Raw genomic sequence first — 23,500 nt, forward strand, 5'->3', positions numbered from 1 at the left:
TATATCCTTTGATTGACTGGTGATATAAACATGACAATAAAACTGACACAAGGAATTAATAACCAGACTGTGGAATACAGAGGAATTTGAATCATGACAGAAATCCGTTCAGAATTAAGCGTGGGATCCTTAGGAGAACGAGGCATAAGATATATGCCCCGTTCTGCCCCCCCCCGACACATATAGAGTTTTAACCCTGTAACACCCAGCGTTGCAATAATACAACATATTGTAATTAATTAATTAATACAAATTTGATTCACATGGAGTGGGTGATGGCATCAACACGGGGCCAAAAGCAATTCCATTTTCATTTCAGCTAGTCTTTACAGTATGACTATGGAGCTCTACCAAGTGGCGGGCCATCTCGGGTTATTCGACTGATCGAAAAAGTAATCAATGGAATAATTAGTTTTTCCGAAAATCATCAATATTTGCAGCCCCTAATATAATGCTACATAAATCAGTTCTCGAGCATAAATCAAGCTTTTGCGTGTGGAGCAACATGACGGTGGCTGATTTACGGAGTGAGATGGGGGAGAAACCAAGGAGACAAAGACCTCTTCTTTTTTACTTTAGTGCTGCTCTGAAGTCAAGCCTATTCATCAAGTGTGCTTTTCATTGACTTCCCCCCCAAAAAAGAAAGAGAGGGAGATAACTACTTCTTCAAGTAGCCGCTGGTGGAATGGCGGAAGAAATTATACAGTTCAACAATTCAAACAAGAAAGTTCACCGTGCATATCTATAGCCAGTGATTTATTGTTGGAGATCCATTTAAACTTGAAGTTATGTTCTCTTGCCTTATTTCATAAAACATTACACATAATCCTTGAGAATCATACCAAAGGAATCTCTGAGAAGAATCCCCTTCACTTGGTCCTTGACCTTGTTTGTTCTCTGACAGGAGTGATTTGCACTGAGCAAAGATCAGTGCCTCTGAACTAGGGATCGTATATCGGCGCTGTCGGGGCAGAAGCCTTGCACTGTACCTCCATATTTAATGTTTGTACGTTTTGAATTGAATTTATTTTAAAGATGGAGTGCCGTGATTTCTTTCCACCCTAAAACATGATCAGGTCTTATTGTTATAAAAGGAGGTATAATTTTGGCACGCCCACCACTTCATTAGGTATGCCTGGTTTGCCTGGTAGTTGTAGTTGTATGATAAAGGGGTTATATTACTGTTTATTTCATTGGCCCGTTTGACTGTCAAGGGTTCAGCCTCCAGGAAGAAACCCTAAATACAAAGTTAATACACCATTGCACATAAAAACGACTCCAGGGTGTCACTCCATCTTGAACTATTTTTTGAAAACTACGACATGCACAAAATAGGGACTACATGTTGGAAATGATTAAGTCAGTTATATTAAATCAATGAAAAGATAGAGGCGTGGCCTGGACCGTGGCTCAGCGGTCCAGGCACCTTGGCTGGTAAGGTAATCCAGTCTGGCAGTGTGCCGCGGGTTTGACTCCCGATCCCGACGGCCTTCACTGCATGTCACCCCCCCCATCTCTCTCCCCATTTCCTGTCAGCCCACTTTCTCTACAAAAATAATAAAATACAGGCGAAAGCCACAAAAAAACATAACAAAAAGATAGAGGCGTGCGTGTGCGTGTGCGTGTGCGCGTGCGTGCGACAGTTTTTCACCACTCCAGTTAAGGTGCATTCATTGCGTTGGTAAATAAGTATCATCTTCTTCTCTCCCTCCCTCAAGAAAATCACAGCAATCACGTCCCACCCAAACCATTCTAATCATTGCTCATCAAGCTGCCAGGAATAAATTGCACTCGGGCAGTATCTTCAGAAAGGCTTAATAGCTGCCACCAGAAGGGAAACAGATTGTGGCGCAGAGAGTGAGACTCCACTCTTTTAAAGCAGTTGCATGATTTAAACTGATTTCTAAGCATGCCCTAAATATTTATAAACAAAATATCAACCCATCTCTTCATACTTTTGCGAGTGTTGACCATTCCCAGCAGCCTGTGTGATTATGAATGCAGTACATCTCGCTTGCTTGGGAAGACAAATTGTAAATTCACATAAAGCACATGATGCCGAAGCACTTCGCTGACGCCTCTATGAGAACGCAGTCGCTACAAAGTGAAGGCTCTTTCCTTTCTAATGCTTTGGCAGTGCTATAGCTACAACAAGCCTGTCCGTCACAACGCATACTGTAGATTGCTGTTTAATTGGACCATGCTGTCTGACGACGGCCCCCCCGACCGTGAATGAGATTTCAAAGCGTATGTATTTACAACCCAACAGTAGGTGGTTATCCTCCATAATGAGCGTTTGGTCCCATTTGCGTCATTCCCTCAAAGCAAGCACAAATTGACCCATAAATATTCATGCATCCAGACCATCAACAGGACTACTTGTCAATTATGTGCAGTGCCTGTACAGCAGCAAGCTTGTCTAAGGCTTGATTTAAGCAGTATTACACTAGAGGGTGTGCGTTACTGTCATTAATGGCACGCCTGCGTTGCTGCAAGAACGAGCCAATTAAGGCGAGTTCTGTAAGCAGCGCAGTATAGTCGCTAAAAAAATCATATTTTTTAAATGACAGATGAAGCCACTACGACCACAAATGTCGTACTATAGCTAGCCTAGCCACCAAGCTCTGGGACAACAACACGGCGGAATTCTTTGTTTTAATTACGTGTTCCATGATGTTGGTTTGAAGCACGGCTAGAAGGCTGTTTCAACCAATCAGATTGCTTCCTTGAGTCGAAACGACCCGTTGTATAATTGTACATCGTCGCGTGTAGTTGTCGCCATGGCTGTGATGCACTGTGAGCTCGGACGTAGACCGACTATTTTCTATAATCGACGCCGGTGCACAACTACCTCTGTAATTATAAACCAGGCTTCGTGCGCGGTGCGCCAGCGTTGGGGGTAGGTTGAGATCGGGGGGGTGAAGGGAGGATTCCATGGATTGTTGTCTGTGACTAGTGTGCGAGGAAGGAAGGGGAGGAAGGAAGGGGAGAGCGGGAGTTGATTCCCATGCAGTCTGTCACACTCTGCCCTTTTCTCACCACCTCAGACTGCTCAATCTACTCATTAGTCTCTTCCCTTGCTCACTTCACTACCCCCCCCCCCCCCCTCTCTCTCTCTTCCCCCCCCCCCCCCCCCCGTCTCTCTAGCTCTCTCTCTCTCTCTCTCTAGTTTATATCTCAGTCTTTGCAGTGATTGTCTTTGTAATTCTTGCACTCTTGTTGCATTCTACTCGCTGGACATGGTCCTATCCTTTCTTTCTCTTAGTTCCTAGTGCTCTCTCTGTCCACCCCCACACAGTGCGTGCGTGCACGCGCGCGTGTGTGTGTGTGTGGCCTGCTCTCGCTGCTGCTCTGACCTGGATATTCGTCCTCTGACACACTGCGTGCGTGCGTGCGTGCGTGCGTGCGTGCGTGCGTGCGTGCAGCCTGTCCTCTGACACACTGTGGGACTTGGCTGCCGTCCACAAAACAACAAGATTCCTCTTGTTGTTGCAGTGCATTTACCGTCAACAAAATTAAACAGCAATGGAAAGAATTTAGTATAGAAGAAGAAGTCATACAAAATAAGAATGTACAGTACATGTCATGATCTCATTTTGTTACTGTACATTATGATTAAATAAAAGAGCAGTGGTTTGCAACCCTTTTCATCCTTTTCATATCAAGGCCCATTATTTATTCTGCATTTGAGCCACAGACCACCATGACATTTAGCCTCGCAGACCCAAAATTAGAGATGTCCCGATACTGTATCGGTATCGGGAAAAGTATCGGATCTGCACCTTATTTGTCATATCGGTTCATATCGGTATCGGCGAATATGCCAGTCTAACCACAGATCCGACACTGGGGTAAGGGGTTGACACTATGGCAGGTAAATAACATGTTGGGACATGTGAGTGAGGAGTCTGCTATAAACACAACACGAGATATATAGCTAGTAGGGATGGGTCCGATTAATCGATTAATCGATTATCGTTGATAGGACCCGAAATCGATTATGAAAATTAATAATCTATAATCTTTTTTTTTTTTTTTTTTTTATGAAAATCTGTTGGAAAGGCAATATTGTCATCCAAACAGGACAGGGCTATAGGCCTACCAAAGTGTGCCTGGGATGTGTCTGTGTAGCTGCATGACTGAGTGGAAATTGATTCCAATCAAGATACAGGTTTGGAGGATTTAGCAGGTGTTGGGAATTTACCTAATCAGGGGCTGGGGTTGCTATGGTGATCAATTGGATCAACAGTGGTCCAGGGACCACCAGTGGTCCTCATTTAAAAGATGGAGTTAGTAACCAAATGGACCCTTATTAACTCTCAAGAGTTACAATTATTGTTAATCAACTACATCAGGGGTTCCCAAACTTTTTTGACTTAGGTACCCCTTGGGGGGAAGATTTTTTTTATGTGTAGGGTTCATTAAAAAAAAAAAAAAAAAAGGAAATTATAATAATAATTAAAAAAAAAACGATTAATCGATTAATCGTTAATATTGAATTATACAAATCGATTTTCATTTTGGACACATTTACACATCCCTAATAGCTAGAGAGCTATAAACACAACATGAGATCACGACACTGGTATTCGGTATCGGCTAACACAGAAATTGAGGTATCGGGATCGGATCTGAAGCGGAAAAAGTGTATAAAGAATATTTTGTTGTCGTTGGATAAGATTTTGTCCACAATTCTATGCTGTATTGATGTGGTGCCATAAAGAGAGATAACAGGCAAACGTTGATCAAAATAACTGTTCTTCAACATTCTATAATTGTGTAGACTTCTTGTAAATTAAGTAATGCAGATGTTTAACAATAATTTAACTCTTGAGAGTGTCAAATTATGGACCCGCAAGGGTCCATAATTTAACCCCTTTAATAAAGTTTAACCACTTGAGCACTAGCGACCTTCTTCTGGGCAAGCAAGCATAACAACGCATCGCATCGCAATGCAATGCATTGCGTCTTGTGGATCAGCTGTTTTGGTTGAAGTTTGGTGCATGTGTAAGACTAGAGGGGAAAAAAGGGAAGCCTACTATTGATCCCTGGGGGACTCGGTTAAAGGCATCTCCATTTCACGTTGCAGTTTCGACCTCGAGCAACTGCTCTATTCTTCTCCCAGCTTTATTTGCTCACGTTTTGGATAACAACATCGGCAGTTTGTTGAATGAGATTTATGATGGAATGCTGCTTTCCGTCAGACAGACTACACAGCGTGTGTGGTCCAGTCCAGTCAATGTCCCCTGGTGTGTGTGTGTGTGTGTGTGTGTGTGTGTGAGTGTGTGCGCGCGCGCGCGCGCGACTGCGCGTGTGTGTCTATGCACGACATGGGCCATCTGTGTGTCATGCTATGACGCTTTGTGAGCTTGTAGATCGGCCATTTTTCGGTGCAAAACATAAATCAGGCCAACGCATCCAAACCCCGGAGCATGAGTCCACCCATTAGTGTCACACGGCGAGCGCTCTGACACAGTCCGGGTCACACGGCCCGGGAGAACTTCAGCATGTGGAAGATATACAGCGCAGGCGGGAATTAATTGGGAGCCACTTCAGTAGCTTTTCAAACATGAGCCACAAATGGCTGAGTTTATGCTCCACTCTGCTCTCCTCCCTCGCTGTTCCTCAAACACATGCACACACACACCAGACCCGGGGAGAGGAAAATGGTTATTGTTTAAACATTTATCTCATTTGAGGTTCTCCAGCTGTACCTACAGTGGGGCTTGGATATAGGGCCAGCTTCTTCCCAAGGTACTGTGAAACTAGAAAGCTGTGTGTTTGTGTGTGTGTGTGTGTGTGTGTGTGTGCGTGCGATGTGCGTGTGCATGTGTGTGCATGAGATGTGCCTCTCAGTAAACAGGAAGAGTTATTTATTCTGGTGAACCTCTCATCCTGCCTTTCTCTGCCCCTGCCAATCATATTTTAACAACACAGGGTAATGTAATTGACATCTGAGTGAAATAATGGTTGTACATTGTATTGCTTGGAGTTTGATTTGTCCTACTTGAGCAGCACACATGGGTGGGATACAGTATTTATCCCACCCATGTGACTCCAGGACAGAGTCAGTTGTTAGACTGCAGTCGGGGTAATCACAGAGTTGGCATATACTAAAGTTCTGCCCTTCAAATACGTTGCTGTGTTTGCTGTGATTGTCAGTCACTTACTGCAGTGGTTTTCAACCTTTTTCATACCAAGGCTTATTCATTATTTGGCATTTGAGCCACGGAACCACCATTTGATGAGATTTAGCCTCTCAGACCCAAAACTAAACAATCTTTTTTTTGTTATCGTTGGCTAAGATTCTGTCCACAATTCCATGCTGTATTGATGTTGGTAACATTAGGAGAGATAACAGGCAAACGATCAAATTAACAATTCTTCTACATTCTCTAATCGTGTAGACTTCTTGTAAATTAAGGAATAGAGATGTTTTAACAATAATTTAAGCACGGTCAGGACCTGGACGAATTAGTGACGTCTCGATTGGGCCCAGCCAGATCAAGTCAAACCGAGACCAACATAAATTTGACCCACTAAGACGGACGTCCCTGGATGAATCAGAGAGAGTCCGATCGAGGCCAGATCAACATAAGTCATATCATTACTAGTCAGATCTGGCCCAGAATAAGATATATTATTATATTATATTAACTGGTGAAATGACGTAAAGATCATCCCCATGTGATCTGTGATCTGGCCTAGTCCTGAACGTCACTGGAGTCACCGGAGGACGTCATCATGACGTCATCATGACGTCATCATGACGTCCTTTGGCCTATACTGGGTGGTGTGTGAATGTGGGAAGTGGGAACGCTGGCGTCAACTGTTCGCCGCTTCACCTCCTAATGTATGAATGAATGGACCATTGTAAGTGCTTTGAGTATGCACGTAGTGCATAGAAAAGTGCTATAAGAATGCAATCCATTATTATTTAAAATGCAATTTGACCAACCGTATCTCATATTTGACATGAAATGTTGCCCTACTGCAGGGTTCCCCAATTAATTTTCCTCAAGGGCCATATTTTGACTAGCGTACCAGGCTGGGGGCCGAGTCTGCACGCGCGAGGTCGAGGTCTTGCCCTGAAAATTCATTTTCAGGGCAAGACCCCATTTGAAAAGGATGCCCAGTTTGACATGCATAGGCTACTGACCCCCATTTAATGCCATTTATATCTGGGAACCTTAAAAAAAAAAAATAATAATAATAATAAGAACATTTTTTTTTTTTTTTTGGGGGAAATTCTTTCATGGGCCACAAGGGGGCGCTCTGTGGGCCGCAAATGGCCCGCGGGCCGCCTATTGGGGTACCCTGCCCTACTGTATAGTTGAACGCACGTATGCAAAAGACCACAGAACACACACAAGATTCAAAATATGCTGTATAGCCTACACAATTGTAGGCTAATGGTTACCACTTGCAGATACAAAATCACTGCAAAAGTGATCACAACACAATAGACATTTTCCAGCTGCACTGAATCACTTTCTTTTAATTCATGCAAAGTAAGAGAGCGTGGGAGGGACGATTGCTCTGTGATTGGCCACTTTGTTGCTTAATAGGCCAATCGAGGATCGAGGATAGACCTGGAGGGACGGTTGCTCTGACATTGGCTCATTTGTTGTTTGGCCAGCTGGCTTTCATATGCTGTAACTGACTCCAGTCAGTCAGAGATGTTTAGTGTGCATAAGGCTGGCTCCTGTGGTCCAACCAAATAAGTAAATATATGTTATGTTTTATTATACAAATATATTATTGGCAGAATCTGCGTTGTTTGCATTGGTGTGCTTATTAAAATATGATTTGGATGGAATTGTTATACCTAAAGTAGACTTGACCACACGGTCGCCACGAATAAAGACGATCAAGATTACTTGCAGTTACATCACGCCTAGGCGGTACAACCTAAGGTTCTACCAAAGTTCAGCGTGGCTTTAAGGCTAAATCCAGAACCTCCAGACAGTGGAGCAGCTCCACAGTTCTGTTCTGGGATGAAAGGGAAGGTGCTGCAGGCGAGACAGAGGGCCACTTGACCTCCGCCTACTCATATTTCATATTTCATATAGTACACTGTACTGTTGTAATGTACATGATCAAAGACTCAGCATTGGATGAGGGCAGGAGGACACGAGGAGGAAGAACGCACTAGTCAGACCTGCATAACCGATATATACCCGAAGAAATCCTATAAAAGCTTATCGAGTACCCGTTATTAATAAGCTTTGGGCTTATCAAGCCTGTTTTCGAGCATAGCGGCCCATGACGTCATGTTTAAACAATCAAGACAAGAGGCAATCAAGAAATAAATCTAATCACCCATGCTGGCACAAGCACGTCGGTCTAAAAGTGTATTGATGCCTGCCAACCAGCGCTGTCCGGGTAAACAAAATGTACGCTTTTTAACCAGTTAACACTTTATTTTATTATTTTATTGGTCAAAATATCAATTGCCTTTTGTCTGTTAGCAAAGTACTGTATTTGAAAGCCCTAGTAAAAGATACTGGTTCTGTTCCGAATTCATTATCTCCCGTCTTTCCAGAAAATAATATAAAATGCTCGATAGTGGGCTCAATTAAGAACCCGGCGCGATAAGCCTGATTGATAAGGTGCTCGTTATCAATAAAAAAAAATAAGGAGCTCCATCCCTAGTCACGTCACGTTCCTGCACGAATGAAGGATCACGGTCCAGGTGTTGAGGTTCAACTTTAAACCTTAAACACTGAGGGGGGCATTCTTTCAAGGAACAGATGAAGGAACAGTACTGTACGTACTGCAGATCTCTATGTATATTCTGTGTGAGGTGAAGTAATTAGGGGTTCAGTGTCTTGCTCAAGGACACTTCGACAGTAACTCTGGGGGAGCCCGGGTTCGAACTGGCAACCTCACGGTTACCATCCAGGCACTCTACCCCTGAGCCACCGCCGCCCCGTGCTAAGAGGTTTGGTGTAGAGGGGGAAAAAGATGGGGTTAGTATAGTATCGTATCGTATCGTATCGTATCGTATCTAGTATAGTATAGTATAGTATAGACCAGACCCTGGGGTACTCCGGTCAATTAACCCATTCTGACCGTCACCCATTTTGGTGTCAGCATCATGTTATGCTTTAGCTATTTAAAAATAGCAGATCTACAAGCTCGTATCGCGCCACTCGGTGGCGCGATACGAGCTTGTAGGTCTGCTATTTTTGAAAAATCGAAGAACGACTGACATTTTTAAAATCTGATCTCAGGTCAGAATGGGTTCGTCAGACCAGTGTGTGTCCGGCGGAAACCTCGTATGAATCTGATCTCAGGTCAGAATGGGTTAAATAGCCTTTAGAGGTTAAGTTTAATTAAATCTAGAGTAACTTCCAACGTCATCGTGGGTCTATGGAGGTTCCCATTTATTCCATTATGATGATGTATGACATACTGTATGACATCAGCATCTGCCCTTATATAAAGTCTGGTCAATTGTATTACAAGAGGCAACCACACTTTTATTTGCTAATTGCATCATTCTAGTTTATTATATATATTATTAAAATCGTAGTGGTTTGTCAATGGAGGCCCAAATTGCAACATCCTCATGACCCACCACTGACCTATAGGTGAAGGGGTGTGTGTTCAAATCGCGCTGACAAAGTATGTTTTGAGATGCGGGGTCAAACTATTTAACACAGATCATTACACATGGACAGCAGTCATTTATCTGCCTGTAATGACGGCTCATCCTCTGTGTGTTTAACTAATGCTTAACATCGACCAAATGATGTGCATGCAGTTACAGTGAAACAACCAGTGTCATGGCTTTATGCAGATCTAAACGTCGTGGAATAAATAGTAGCCGCTCTCAAGAGGAAATATTGCATGCACAGTAAAATATTTTTTATTGAATTTTTTTCTGTGATCGCAAGGTCCTAAATTCATCAGGTTTGAACTGTTCATGCCATATGGGAATTATTTGGCAGTTGAGCTAAAGAGATCATTTTCAACACCAAGGAGTCCCTCTTTGCAAATAAAAAGAGCTCCAGTAGTTCTTCTTAATGCTCACTTTGGGGGGAATAAAAGGCTATGTTGCTGATAGTCCTATTGGTCTCATATTGTTTCTTTTGGCTGGCCCTGTGTGTGTGTGTGTGTGTGTGTGTGTGTGTGTGTGTGTGTGTGCGTGCGTGCGTGCGTGCGTGCGTGCGTGCGTGCGTGCGTGCGTGCGTGACTGCAACAAATGGGCTTGGGGCTGAGAAGGCTGTAGTTGTATATCGTTGCTGCTCACATTTGGACAGAGTGCTTATACTCCTTCTGATTCTGATCACAGCAGAGTCAAAGGAAACCGGGGACACAATCTGAGGAAGTTTTCTTTGGCCTGCAGAGAAAACCAGAAATTAGATATTTTTTCTGAGATCCATTTTTAGTAGCGTGTGCGTGCGTGCGTGCGTGCGTGCATGCGTGCGCGTGCGTGCGTGCGTACGTGTGTGTGTGTGTGTGTGTGTGTGTGTGTGTGTGTGTGTGTGTGTGTGTGTGTGACCAAGACAGAGATTGCCTTGGTCAAAAAAGATTGTGTTTGCCTCAGTGCTACAGTAGATGTGGTGTCTTGGCATGCAGGAAATGGACTGTTCTGTCCAGCTAACAGGTGTTCCTCCTAAGGATGTTATGTCTATGCGTTATTCTCTCTGCTGAATTACAATCGCAGTGTTTCCCTAACGAGATGTGAGCAGGGGGAGAAAAAGGGGTAAAGTATATTGTAAATTGGCACATAAATCATTACCAACTTACTTACTGGAAATTCTACTGCAGCTATTTGCTTCCCCATACCTCGCTCCATTGGCTTGAAACATGGGGAAAACTATTTCATTCTCTGCCTTGTCAACTCAACTGCACTGTTGTCTGTCAATGATAGAATGGCCTTCATACACGTTTTGAATTAATCACATTTCCTTGCAAGCCTGTGTCTGCATCTCAGTTTCATAGTCAGCTCAGTGACAAATAGGTTTTACCATGTTTGTTATGATGGTAAAAAAGATAAAGATAGATGAATAATTATGATTGACTGGTCTCCCCTCTTTCTTTCTTTCTTCTCACCATCTCTCTTTCTCTCCATGTGGTCTGTTTCTCTCTCCATCTCCTCTAGGGATCTGAAGAATAATTTGATAAGTACAGTGGAGCCCGGGGCTTTCCGTGGTCTTCTGGCGCTGAGGAGACTGTGAGTATTACGTATGTGTGGTAATGGCCTTCTCTCACTCGGACATTATGTAAGAGTTTACTGAATATTGAATCCACACTTTTAACAAATAGACCTATTTCCACAAACGGCCCTTAGTTCCCGTTCAACATGGACAGTGCGACACCCTACCCAAAACCATAACCTAAACCTAACCACATGCACGGCACAACGCATGTCAGACCAACACATTGTCGGGAGCCACGGGTGATTTTGGTGTGTCGGATGCACGCGCAGATCCGACACACCAAAATCGGTTACACACCGGCATTCCGAAGCCCGCTATTCCGACTGGCCGCGTTACTAACCCTGTCCCTAACCCTAACCACATGCGGAAGCCACATAGTCGGTGCGTAGAATGGGGCCGTGCGTCAGAATGCCACTCTGTCCCTGCTCTGGTTACTCGACGGTCTAGTCTCTAAGCTACGACCGCCCGTAGCTTAGTTTCAAATAATATAGTGGCATATCTTTCAGTTCCTGTCATCAGATAACAATGATGAAAGTATTTTGGATCAATGGTGACAAAATTCTAACCGGCTAGACAATTCTAAGAATAATTCCCCCGTGCTACCCTCGAGCAAATTACATTTTATAGTCAAGCAGTCAAACAGGAACAGAAATGTGTCACAGAGGAAAAAAAAACCTACTATGCAGTATGCGCTACAAAGTGGAAGAATGATAAAAAAAGGTCTATTGGCAAAAAGTCCCCAATTGTTTACCTCCCTGAAGACAGAAGAACTCACTTTTCTTTAATGCACACGCATGCACATAATGCACACACATGCAAAAAGAAAGTTGATCTTGGAAGATGCGCAAAAATCTTGACTTTGGCTTGAAACAGTGGTTATAATTGAGTAGCATGTGGCAAGCTTTTACATTTACCTTTTTGGATGCATGCTCAGCATTTAGAGTCCTGAGACGTGTGCCCTGCAGAGTGAGTGACATGATTGCTACCTGATAGCGGGGTTTCTGGGCCGGTGGGGAGAGGCAGCAGCCGGGCCAGCCATCCAGCCGGCAAGTTAGTGCAGGGTCTGATTCCGGGCGCGTGTGCCAGGCTCTGGGAGCAGCCGAGTGCTAATTTAAGTGCTCCCCAACCGGTGATTACTCGAGTGCTCTGCTTATTTTCCCACAGCTGCTCCAGCGAAGCAGCTCTTTAATTACCGAGCGCAAGGGCACACTGCCACGGCCGGGACGGCACTCGTGCAGCCACTCTCACAACATGCATGGAGAGAGAAACCCAGTCCACATGCATGTGTAGTGTACAGTGTGTGTGTGTGTGCTTGTGCACACACCCAGGCTAAGAGTTACAGTATGTGAGAGAGGTGAAACTTTAGCCTACTGAAGATCAGGGTTGACCGCTGTAAAATGGTTTATTTTGATGTAGCGCTAGGTGGACATAATTGGGTGCATGTGTTTGGTCCGACATACAGTCCGGCAGGCGTGTTTCCGACGCCCTATAACCCAAAACCCAACCCTATAACCTCACCTCACGGGAAGCCACGGGTTAGTTTGAACCTGCCACGGGTTAGTTTTAACCTGCCACACATGTCGGGAGCCACGGGGTTTAGTTTCAACGTGACACGGGTTAGTTTTAACCTGCCACACATGTCGAGAGCCACAGGGTTTCGTTTCAACGTGCCACGGGTTAGTTTTATTAACCTGCCACGCAAGTTGCTATGCTTAATTCAAGCACGACAGCCTATAGAGATAAACGGACTCTACTGACTGTATTGATCCCTTGATCAATAGAGCTATCCCTCTTTGCTTTCTACTACCTGAAACAGAATGAATGCAATACCCACAATCTGGGCCTTTCCTTTGTTGGGAGAAACCAACAGTCCTTATCCAAGGACACTACGTAACTTCACCTTCAAATACAAAGGGACGTCAACCAAGAGAAACATTTCAAAACCACACCACCCAGGGAACTGCAATGGATAAATAAACTTGGGACTGTTTCAACCAATTCAGGGCAGGAACCCCTTTTGGTGTTTTAAGCATTATGTTATACTTTAGCTGTTGAAAAATAGCAGATCTACAAGCTCATAGCGTGCCACCGAGTGCCGCGCTACGAGCTTGTAGATCTGCTATTTTTGGAAAATCTTGAAAATGTGACGCAAATCTTTGAATATATAGGGCTCCATTTTCGTCACCGCTAAACACCTTATCCCTAAACTTCTTTGCTTTTTTTTACGATTTTGCAAAACATTTTTGAATAGTTAAAATGGCCAGTTGTTTTTGTTTTTCAAAATAGTAAAAAAAGGCAAAGAAGTTTAGGGATAAGGGGTTTAGCGGTGACGAAAATGGAGCCCATAGTCTTTCAGAGCAAACGTTTTCAACTCAAATCTTTGCTCCTGGGGGGTCCCTGAAACAACATATTTTGAGATGGGGGTCCGCGGCCAAATACTTAAAAGCCTAAATCTGGGGCTCCTTGACACAAAATAGTTTGAGAACCACTGACATAGAAACTTAGTTTTTTTTCAGAAAACTGTCATGATTTAGAAGACATTTTGTAGAATCGAGCTCTCTCAGAGCAACTTGAAGAGAAAACAAGACCACTTTCTTGAGTTGGTATACTGTGAGTGCTGTGTACACAGTAGAGCCACTTCTGTGCTGCTGTGCTTTACATTAAGGCCGGGCTCCACCGGGCGCATTGCGTCTCCGTCGTGTGCGCCAAAAAACGAACCAGGGCAATTTGAATGTAGTCACGCAACGCAACGCGGGCAGTGGAGCCACCCTTCATTGATTAAAAAGGCAACATTCCCTGACGGTGACGGAGACGCGACGCTGACGCGCCCGGTGGAGCCCCGGTGTTACACTGTCTTGACGGTCAATGAGTTGGCTCATAATTATCACTAGCATGACTGAAGTAAAATCAGACAGAAGTAGCATGTGCTTAAATTTATATTTAGACATAGCAGGCCTTCTCGGCTATAGAGCGTCGCTCTAATTTAAAGACCTTATAAGCCAACTCGAGTTGTGACAAATCATGACAACAAACACAATATTTTGAAACAAACAAATAATTACAAATAATAAAAACAATTAAAAAAGTGTTGTAACCTGCCGTTTTCTTCTTCTTTCTAATTCTTTGTTTGGCCCAAAACATTGTGTTTACTGCAGTCATGATTTCTCACAACTCCAGTTGGCTTTGTACGACGCTTAAAAGGTCTTTAAATAAATACTTTTTGAAATTAATCATTTCCTGGGCCCTGGTAGGGGGCGGGATTACGACGCTCTATAGAGGCTCTGAATCAAGCTCTATAAGGTTAATAAGGTTAAGTGAAGCAGGTGTGTTCAAACAAAAACTGGGCAGTTCATCAACTCTACAGTATATATATTAGATTGAGGAAATTGATACGCGCGCGCACACACACACACACACACACACACACACACACACACACACACACACACACACACACACACAAACAATAGGTCTAAGACAAAGTGCCTTCATCTCACAACTATAAATCCCTTTGCCTTTTTTTTGTCCTTATAGGGACCTATCCAACAACAGGATTGGCTGCCTCTCCCCTGAAATGTTTCTAGATCTTGGCAGCATCTCCAAATTGTGAGTAATCTCCAAATTGAAAACACGTACTGTACTCAACTGCTGTATGCTGGCTTTGTATGAAGATATTCTGTTCATCATTTGAGATAAAACGGCTTCAGTAATGCATCACAAGACGATGCGGCTTTAGTTCTCGATGTGAGCAGTTATTTATTTCCCTTCTCTGGCAGGATCTTATCTGGAAACATCTTCACCACGCTGAGTGCAGGACTGTTCACACACCTTGTGGTCCTCCGAGTGCTGTAAGACCAAAAGACGCACGCAACACGCACACGCACACACGCGTGCGCGCGCACTGTCGCACGCACACACACACACACACACATACACGCGCGCACAGTCGCACACACACACACACACACACACGGACACGGACACAGACATAGGGCTGTCACAATTACAAATTTTAAGTTAACGATTGTCTTACAAATTGTGTGTGTGTGTTTTCTTTTTATAATTTTTATCCCACGATTTTGTAACCCATTTTTCACCCCTGTGTCAATTATCTAATGTGATCCTGGGCTCTACACACCCTCCGCCAACCTAGTCCCCATATATGGGGGACATGGGGAGAGCAACGGACTTGTGGGGAGTTTCCCTGGTTGGACGTAGCGCGTGGAAGGGACACGTTATTCCAACCAGTTCCTTTCCCCTCCATCAGGCGCCCCGGCTGGCCAACACAAATTGTGTTTTTGGCGTTGAACATTCGACAAAAAAAAATCTGAATAAAAAAATGACAGATACCTTAAACTACTACTTTTGATACCCAATTCTTTTTAAATATAGTGGAAATAGGATTATGCAAAAATAATTGAGATTATCTCAAATAACTGGCGCGTGCACTCGCTCACACACACACACACACACACACACACACACACACACACACACACAAACACACACACACGGTTGACCAGAATCCGTTCCCCCCCCCCCCCCCCCCCCCCCTCAGGCACTTCGGTACGGACAGTCTGTTCTGTGACTGTCAGCTGGAGTGGTTGCTCCTGTGGGCGCGGGCCAACTCCGTGCGCATCGGGAACGACACCACGTGCATGTACCCCACCCACCTCCACGGCCTGGAGTTCCACAACCTCCGAGAACACCAGCTCAGATGTGGTAAGGAAAAGGATGCACTTCACCACCACACGGCAGTGGCCTGGGGATGACTCAGAGAGAGAGAGAGAGAGAGAGCTAAGCGTGTGTTGTCGTGTTTGGTTTGGTGAGTTAACGTGTGGTCGTGCGTGCGCTCGTGGGGAATAGTGGAAACATGTATAAAATGAATGACTTTGTGGTATTAGAATCCGGTCCCTGTTTGGGCAGTATAGTATAGGTTTTGGCATTCACTTCATGCAAGGCAGAAACAGCTATGTATTTTCTATCAAACTGCCTGTTTTGGAGCATGAAGGTGGGTTAATTGTTCACGATCGCACTTTGAATCGTGGTGCAGTAGCTTGCTACTGCAGAGAGACGATGCACTGTCAACTCAAGCCCCTCGGGGGAGTCTGGCGCTCCCCAGGGGTCCCAGAGGGCTCTCCCAGCAGCAGGGTTTAATATATCTGTCTGTTTTGTTTAACTTGAACAAACAGATTTCATCTTGTGAAATGTCCTCTTTTCTTTTCCAGAGAAAACAAGTCTGAAAAGCCGTCAGTGTGTATTATATTGCCAGTGTAGTTTGATGTACAGTATCCGAAGCCGTCAGTGTGTATTATATTGCCAGTGTAGTTTGATGTACAGTATCCGAAGCCGTCAGTGTGTATTATACTGCCAGTGTAGTTTGATGTACAGTATCCGATGCCGTCAGTGTGTATTATATTGCCAGTGTCATTTGATGTACAGCAGGGGTGCCCACACTTTTTGGACTTGAGAGCTACTTTCACAATGACCAGCTCAACAAGATCTACTCACCCAAAAAAAGTATTATCACATTGCTGAAAACAGCAGCACTGGCGTTACATACTATAAGACAAACACACGAAATAGAGAGAGGAAAATGGAATTCGTAGTTATTTGTATATGACTTTGCATTTGTATTGCATTTGTATTGTGTGTTTGAGCTGAAAGGCTCTTTTAACCCATTCTGACCGGGCACCCATTTTGGTGTCAGCATCATGTTATGCTTTAGCTATTTAAAAATAGCAGACCTACAAGCTCATATCGCGCCACCGAGTGCCGCGATACGAGCTTGTAGGTCTGCTATTTTTGAAAAATCGAAGAGCGACTGACATTTTTAGAATCTGATCTCAGGTCAGAATGGGTTCATCAGACCAGTGTGTGTCCGGCGGAAACCTTTGTGATCTACTGGTAGATTGCGATCTACCTTCTGGGCACCCCTGATGTACAGTATCTAAAGCCATCAGTGTGTATTATATTGTGTAATTTGATGTACAGTATCTAAAGAATAAGTGACAAGGTCGATCTGTCTATCTAATGAGTCCACTTCATTTATGATCATTCTGGAAAGGAATTTTAAACATGATTATTTTTTAACCATGTGACTGGGCTGTTTTCTTCCCCCCTCAATATCGCAACTCTTCTATTAGAGATGGCTCTGATCCACCTGAACTGAAGCCGCACACCCACAGCAGGGGAGGGGTTAGGGGAGGGGATGATATTGTGATGTCACTAGCCTATATCACTGTTTTTTTTCCCCCATTGGCTCGTTTGACTGTTAAGGTTTCAGACCTCCAGGAAGAAACCCTAAATACAAAGGGAAGACATCATTGCACATAACAACCACACCAAGCGGTCTAATGAAGTACTGTCACGTCATAAACACATGAACTGGAAAAATACAAAAATCACGGCATGTATTATGGCTGAACGGAAGATGAAATGGTGTAATTATTCTCCAAGTCTGCCCCCTGAGACTCACTATTAAAAAAACCTAATTTGACTTATGTTTCAATTTCAAGTGGCGAGCACAGTAAAAGTGTGATTAAGAAGGTCTATTTCGATAATAGCTTCCACTGTTATCTCTACACCTGCTGTGAACCATGTGGCACATTCATACTAAATCGTAGCTTCATATTAAGCCTGTCAGATAGAATTCCCTTGGAGAAAATGTTCTCATTTGATATGCTGGTAGGGCGGCTGTGGCTCAAGAGGTAGAGCAGGTCGTCCAATGATCCCTGGGTCGGCGGTTAGAATCCCGGCTCCTCCTGTCCACATATCGAAGTGGCTAAACACTGAACTCTACATTGCCTCCAATGAGTTGGTCGGTGTGAGCTTGGTGTGTGAATGTGGGCAGTGAGGACGCTGGCGTATGAACCATTGTAACGCACTTTGAGCACTTGGAAAAATGCAATTAAATGAATTATCGCTGTGACCATTGTGTCTGTTTTGAGGGAGGCAGAAGTTCAGGTTAGAGAAGAGGGGGCTTGTGGATGTTTTTTGAGGGCCAGCCTCTCCAATGCATGGCTTGCCGAAATTACGTCATGTGGCAGCCAAACCTATGGACTTTTATATGTCCGTTTAGAGGCTTTTTGAGGGGGCGCTAGCCCCATATGCACAGCTTTGTGTGCATGTTTGTAGCACGGAATGTGACGATTTGAATGAAAGTCAATGAAAATTGCTCTGCTATCCCTTCCATTCAATTAAAACACTTCATCCGTGTGAAGTGAGGGGCGCTCTAATCAATTATTGACCTGATACCAATTAACCTTGAAACATACCTTAGTTACGTCACCAAGAATGGTGGTCCCTTATTGGCCAAGGGTTTCCACTATACCGACAGCCGATTTGCTCAGAAACATTCAACGTAAATTCTCCATTCATTGACAATGGCATTTAATGTTTGTGTTAAGACTCTACACTATAGCAGCTGTTTATAGGAGTGGCTAGCACACCTCAAAAGTAAAACAAAAAAAAATGGGTGGGTCATGCATTTCCAACTTGCATCGTTCCAAGTAGGGCACCGCTCTAGTCTTACAGTAAATGCACGACTCTCTGTACTGTACGTGTGCATGTCTGTAATCCACGAGACTCCAGAACCGTTCGCCCCGCCCACTTAAAATTCGACACACACGTCCCACAGTCCAAACCACCAGAGGGAGTGCAGTGCTCGGCCTTGAGTACAGTGAGTCAGATATACACGGTTAGTACAGAACCGTCAGCAAAGGCTCTGCCAGTGGACATAATTAGCCTATAAGTCCCCACACCTGTCCAATTACCAGGATCTGCCTGAGCCAATTGATCGCCAAGCCTACACCTGCCGAATTCCCCACACCTGCCATTTGATTACTTAGTCAGTCCACTTTTCACCGTCAGAGTTTGCACCCTTCAGACATTCAAGATGCATTCTCCACAGACGTTTAGCACTGCACAATCACCCCCCATATGCATATATCCAGGTCCATATTATATGCTCATACACTGATAACATCAAGGATCTCCATATATGGCCATAAAAGGGATACAGGCAGACAGATATGCAGATCTCCCTACTGTATGGGCAAAAAGGGGCACAGAAAGACGGACAGACATACCCGACAACGGTATGCTTTCATGATTTTCATTGTTCCCAACAAGTAGGCCGCTCGGTGCCTGACGGGCATATGTGAAAATGCATTATTGGAGGTACTAATTTGGCCTACTTTGGCCAGTGTGCACAAGAGTTGTGCCAGGGAACGGTCCAGCGGTCTGCGAGATAAGCTCCAGAAACACCAGGACAGGTTTAGGGAAATGAGATAGATGAGCGCCGTGCACTCTTTGAATTTAATCTAAAACAAATTAAAAGTGCAGGAACATTGTAACCTTTTTGGCCAAGTACCTCATGGACACGGAGCTTACCTGGAACCTGTCAATTAACCCATTCTGGGCGGGAACCCCTTTTGGTGTATTAAGCATTGTGTTATACATTAACTATTGAAAAATAGCAGATCTACAAGCTCATAACGTGGCACTGAGTGCCGCGCCACAAGCTTGTAGATCTGCTATTTTTGAAGAAATCTTTGAATATATTCTTTCAGAGCGAACGTTTTAAACTCAAATTTGCTTCTGGGGGGTCCCTGGAACAACATATTTTCAGATGGGGGTCGGCGGCCAAATACATATATTTCTGGGGAAAGGACTGACATAGAAACATGGGTTTTTCAGAGAACTGTCAAGATTTAGAAGACATTTGTAGAATCGTCCTCAGGTCTACATGGGTTAAATGCTACATGCTACGCCACTGAAGTGAAAGTGGGATATAAAGATAATAATGATGAACATTTAAATAGTTTTTTTTAGGGGTCAAGCGACGTACGGAGTCAGTGAACAATAAAGGTTTTGTTCATTTGGACACGTCCACGTTCGTTTATTGAAACATGAAAATAATAACTGCTTCATCAAGCAGGTTTAGGGAGAAAGAGGCGACAGGCAGTACAACATGTACTACTGTATATGCATAGTGTATATAGTTCTTGTCATTAGTAAGTAATCTTCAAACATTCGGTGACAGGCCAAGGGGTCTTTTCCTTTTTTACGGGAAATACTCAGATCTCTAGAGGACTGTCTGTCGGTCTGTCTCTCTCTCTCTCTGACTCACATGCACACACACGCACACACACGCGCACACACACCCCATGGCGATATGCTGGGCTCCATGAGGGAATTGTATCTCATCTGTGATGGAATCATCCCGCTGGTCTCCTTACATGTGCTTCACGCTGGGGATATTGCTCTGGAATGAGAAAATCATTGGCGAGGGTACAGAGGATAGTGGTGTGTGTGTGTGTGTGTGTGTGTGTGTGTGTGTGTGTGTGTGTGTGTGTGTGTGTGTGTGTGTGTGTGTGTGTGTGTGTGTGTGTGTGTGTGTGTGTGTGTGTGTGTGTGCGCGCGCGTCTGTGCGTGTGCGTGCGAGTGTGTGTGCATATGACTTGCGTGCATGCATACTTTTAAACAGTCTGCAGATCGATAAACCTTAAAATCCCTTCCGCCCCCCCAAAAATATACCAGTCACTACAGCACTGCATACAGTATGCATTCCGTCTCTCCCGTAGTGTATACATATTTTGGACACACACAGCCAACACAGTATACTTAAGAGGTAAAGCTGTGCATGCAGCAGACATGCTAATAAGAATTATTCTATGTAATCCCTAAGTGTGTGTTTTTCATTTGCACAGAACAATCCAAAGCAATTACAGGGTAATTCTGTGCAGTCCTTTGGACAAAGAACCCGACGCGAGTGGGTTCGGGCGGTGAGACGAGGAGCAGGCTGCTTTCAGCTTCCCTAACACATCCATTATGGGATTACATTGATAACGTCTGGGCTTCCGGCTCCTGGAAAAAGCCCGGATCCCGATACCGCCTCTCTGCACGCACGCACACACACACACACACACGCACACGCACACGCACACACGCACACACACACACACACACACACACACACACACAGACACAGACACAGACACACACACACACACACACACACACACACACACCTCCCTCTCTTACAATGCCTTATTTATTCGTCTGGCGACAGCCAATCTTCGATTGCACATACTGTATAGTGTCCACGCGACTTGTTGCAATGTTACGTTGTGTGGCCGCCAGTGTCGACTAAAACTAAGACGAAAAAAATGTTCGTCGACTACCTGTTTCCACTGATGAAAGCTAAATGGAAACTAAATGAAAACTAAGCTATGATAACTAAAACCGAGACTAAATACACTGACAATTTCGTCAACAAATAAAAACTAGACTATAATGTTAGGAAGGGACTAGTGGACAAGAGATCCAGTATAAGTCAATTTACACTTGGTTGCATGCTGAAAATAGCAGATCTACAAGTTATTTTCAGCAAGTCTAAGATCAGGCATTACGACGCCATCAAGACAATACAATTCGACTAAAACTAGACTAACACATTAAATACTATATTAAAAACATTAAATTAAACATTAAATTATATACATAAAACATTCCAGGAGACTAAAATGTGACTAAAACTAAATGAAAACTATTGAGGAGACTACGACTAAAACTAAAATAGAAATGTGCTGCCAAAAACAACACTGGTGGCCACTGTCTGGCTCCTTCTCTTGCCATCGGGGGATATACCTCTTATTGTCGGGGCCGACCGAATATCATATCAATCATAATATGTAAGATTGGATTTTTGTTCCCGTTATCTGGAATATAAAACATGAGCGTTTCCCCTCCCTTAACATTGGACGTGTCAGCGGAAATCACGGCCGTTGGTCTTTAGAGATTTGACTCCTATATGTCGTCGTCCGTGCATGGGGGCCCGCAGAGCCACGTTGTGGCATAGGAGATAATATGGAAGTACGTTTGGATTTGTCCTGAGCGTCGCTGTGATGGGTAGCAGATGCCGGGAGGCCACACATTCCAGCGGTGAACCTCCTTTCCCCTCCGCGTTGCACAGGTCGAGTGCTTCTCGCAAACGAGGGGGAACCGAGGATCACGGCTTCCTGCCAGGATCAGGTGCTTCCTGAGATGAGGTCAGGGCAAGCGTCTGTTGTGCTCGTCTAGTGCTGGTTGGGGGGGGGGGGGGGTGGGGTCCAAAGAATCAAGAGTCTATGGCACTGCTATACAGTGCTGGGATGAAACACAGAATATGCTCAAAAAAGTGCAGAGCTCAATCGTCCTCGAAGCTTGTCCAGCTCATGGGTATCATGAAACGAGCATGTACTCCTCTTGGTGTTTGAGTAAGGACACGCTGAGATTGACCAGTAGCCACTTTATTGAGTAGCAGTCGCCAGAACATGATTCACTGTTCTCACATATTCTGTCCATATGGGGTCGAACTCGGACGGGGCTGAGTCGGCTAGAAGAGAACTTCGCAAAAGTTCGACACACGTAGACTCTCTCACTCTGTGGTGTCTCTCGTGGCTCAAGTTTGCTTTGAGACGCCCCCCCCCCTTCGTCGCAGTCTAAAAACTGGACATGGTGCTGGCGTGACTCAAAAGCGAGGAGGATTCAATGCTCGCGCATCGTGACGTTCCCTGCGTTTGAATCCGGTCTGTGTAAATGTCACAAACACACAGTGATAGATTAAAACATTTTTTTTGGAGCGTTCACATGGGATGAGTGTTGATGGGGCTGTATGTATATCAGAAGTTAAATCCCTGCTTTTATATAAGAATAAATAGATTTATTTGCGTGACGACCTCGGACCATGTCATTAACTTCAATTCAAAGCGCTGGCTCTGCACGCCTGTGGCGTTAATTTAGTGATTTGAAAACATGGCTTATAGACCCCCCCCCTCCCTGTCATGCCCACTTTGAAGATCAGACAAATCTCTTTTCAAATCAACTGCTTTGAGGGCCCCATCCCCCTCCACCCCTCCACCCCTCCCCTCTTGATTTAAGTCACTGTAGAAAATGGCATTGCGCTGCATCGGTTCTGCAGAGGAATGTGACACAGGTGTCAGATATCAAAGTATATCAGAAAGATTATATGTCTAGAGTCGGGGACAATGTTACCAAATGAGCGTTGAAACAGACAGTAGTAGTTTCCTTAACATTACAGTCAGATCATTTTTTTCACCCCCCAAAAAAGAACAGCTTTTTTTCCTTTTTTTGCAAACATACTTGTGACCGATTAATAATCAGCCTTTACATTCTGTTTGATGGTTGCTTTCCTTATACTGTTCGCTATAAAGCTGTCATCATATAGAACACTTTAATTACAGATGTGACTACATATTTTATACAGTATACAGGCCTACAGTATAATTTGGGTGTAAGATGAAAAATGAGAATTAAACCTTCAA

General features: G+C 44.2%; 1 protein-coding gene across 1 annotated transcript in view; it reads left to right on the top strand.

Moving 5' to 3' along the window:
• The window catches only part of adgra1b (adhesion G protein-coupled receptor A1b), a 234,688-nt gene that overhangs the window by 29,942 nt on the left and 181,246 nt on the right, over positions 1–23,500 (top strand). The window contains exons 3-6 of the mRNA XM_083774158.1: positions 11,114–11,185; positions 14,706–14,777; positions 14,948–15,019; positions 15,730–15,893. Coding sequence (XP_083630284.1) covers positions 11,114–11,185; positions 14,706–14,777; positions 14,948–15,019; positions 15,730–15,893 — 380 coding nt within the window. The remainder of the gene's footprint in view (positions 1–11,113; positions 11,186–14,705; positions 14,778–14,947; positions 15,020–15,729; positions 15,894–23,500) is intronic.

This window comes from Protomyctophum parallelum (assembly GCF_964188405.1).
Source record: "Protomyctophum parallelum genome assembly, chromosome: 10".
NCBI classification, from domain to species: Eukaryota; Metazoa; Chordata; class Actinopteri; order Myctophiformes; family Myctophidae; genus Protomyctophum; species Protomyctophum parallelum.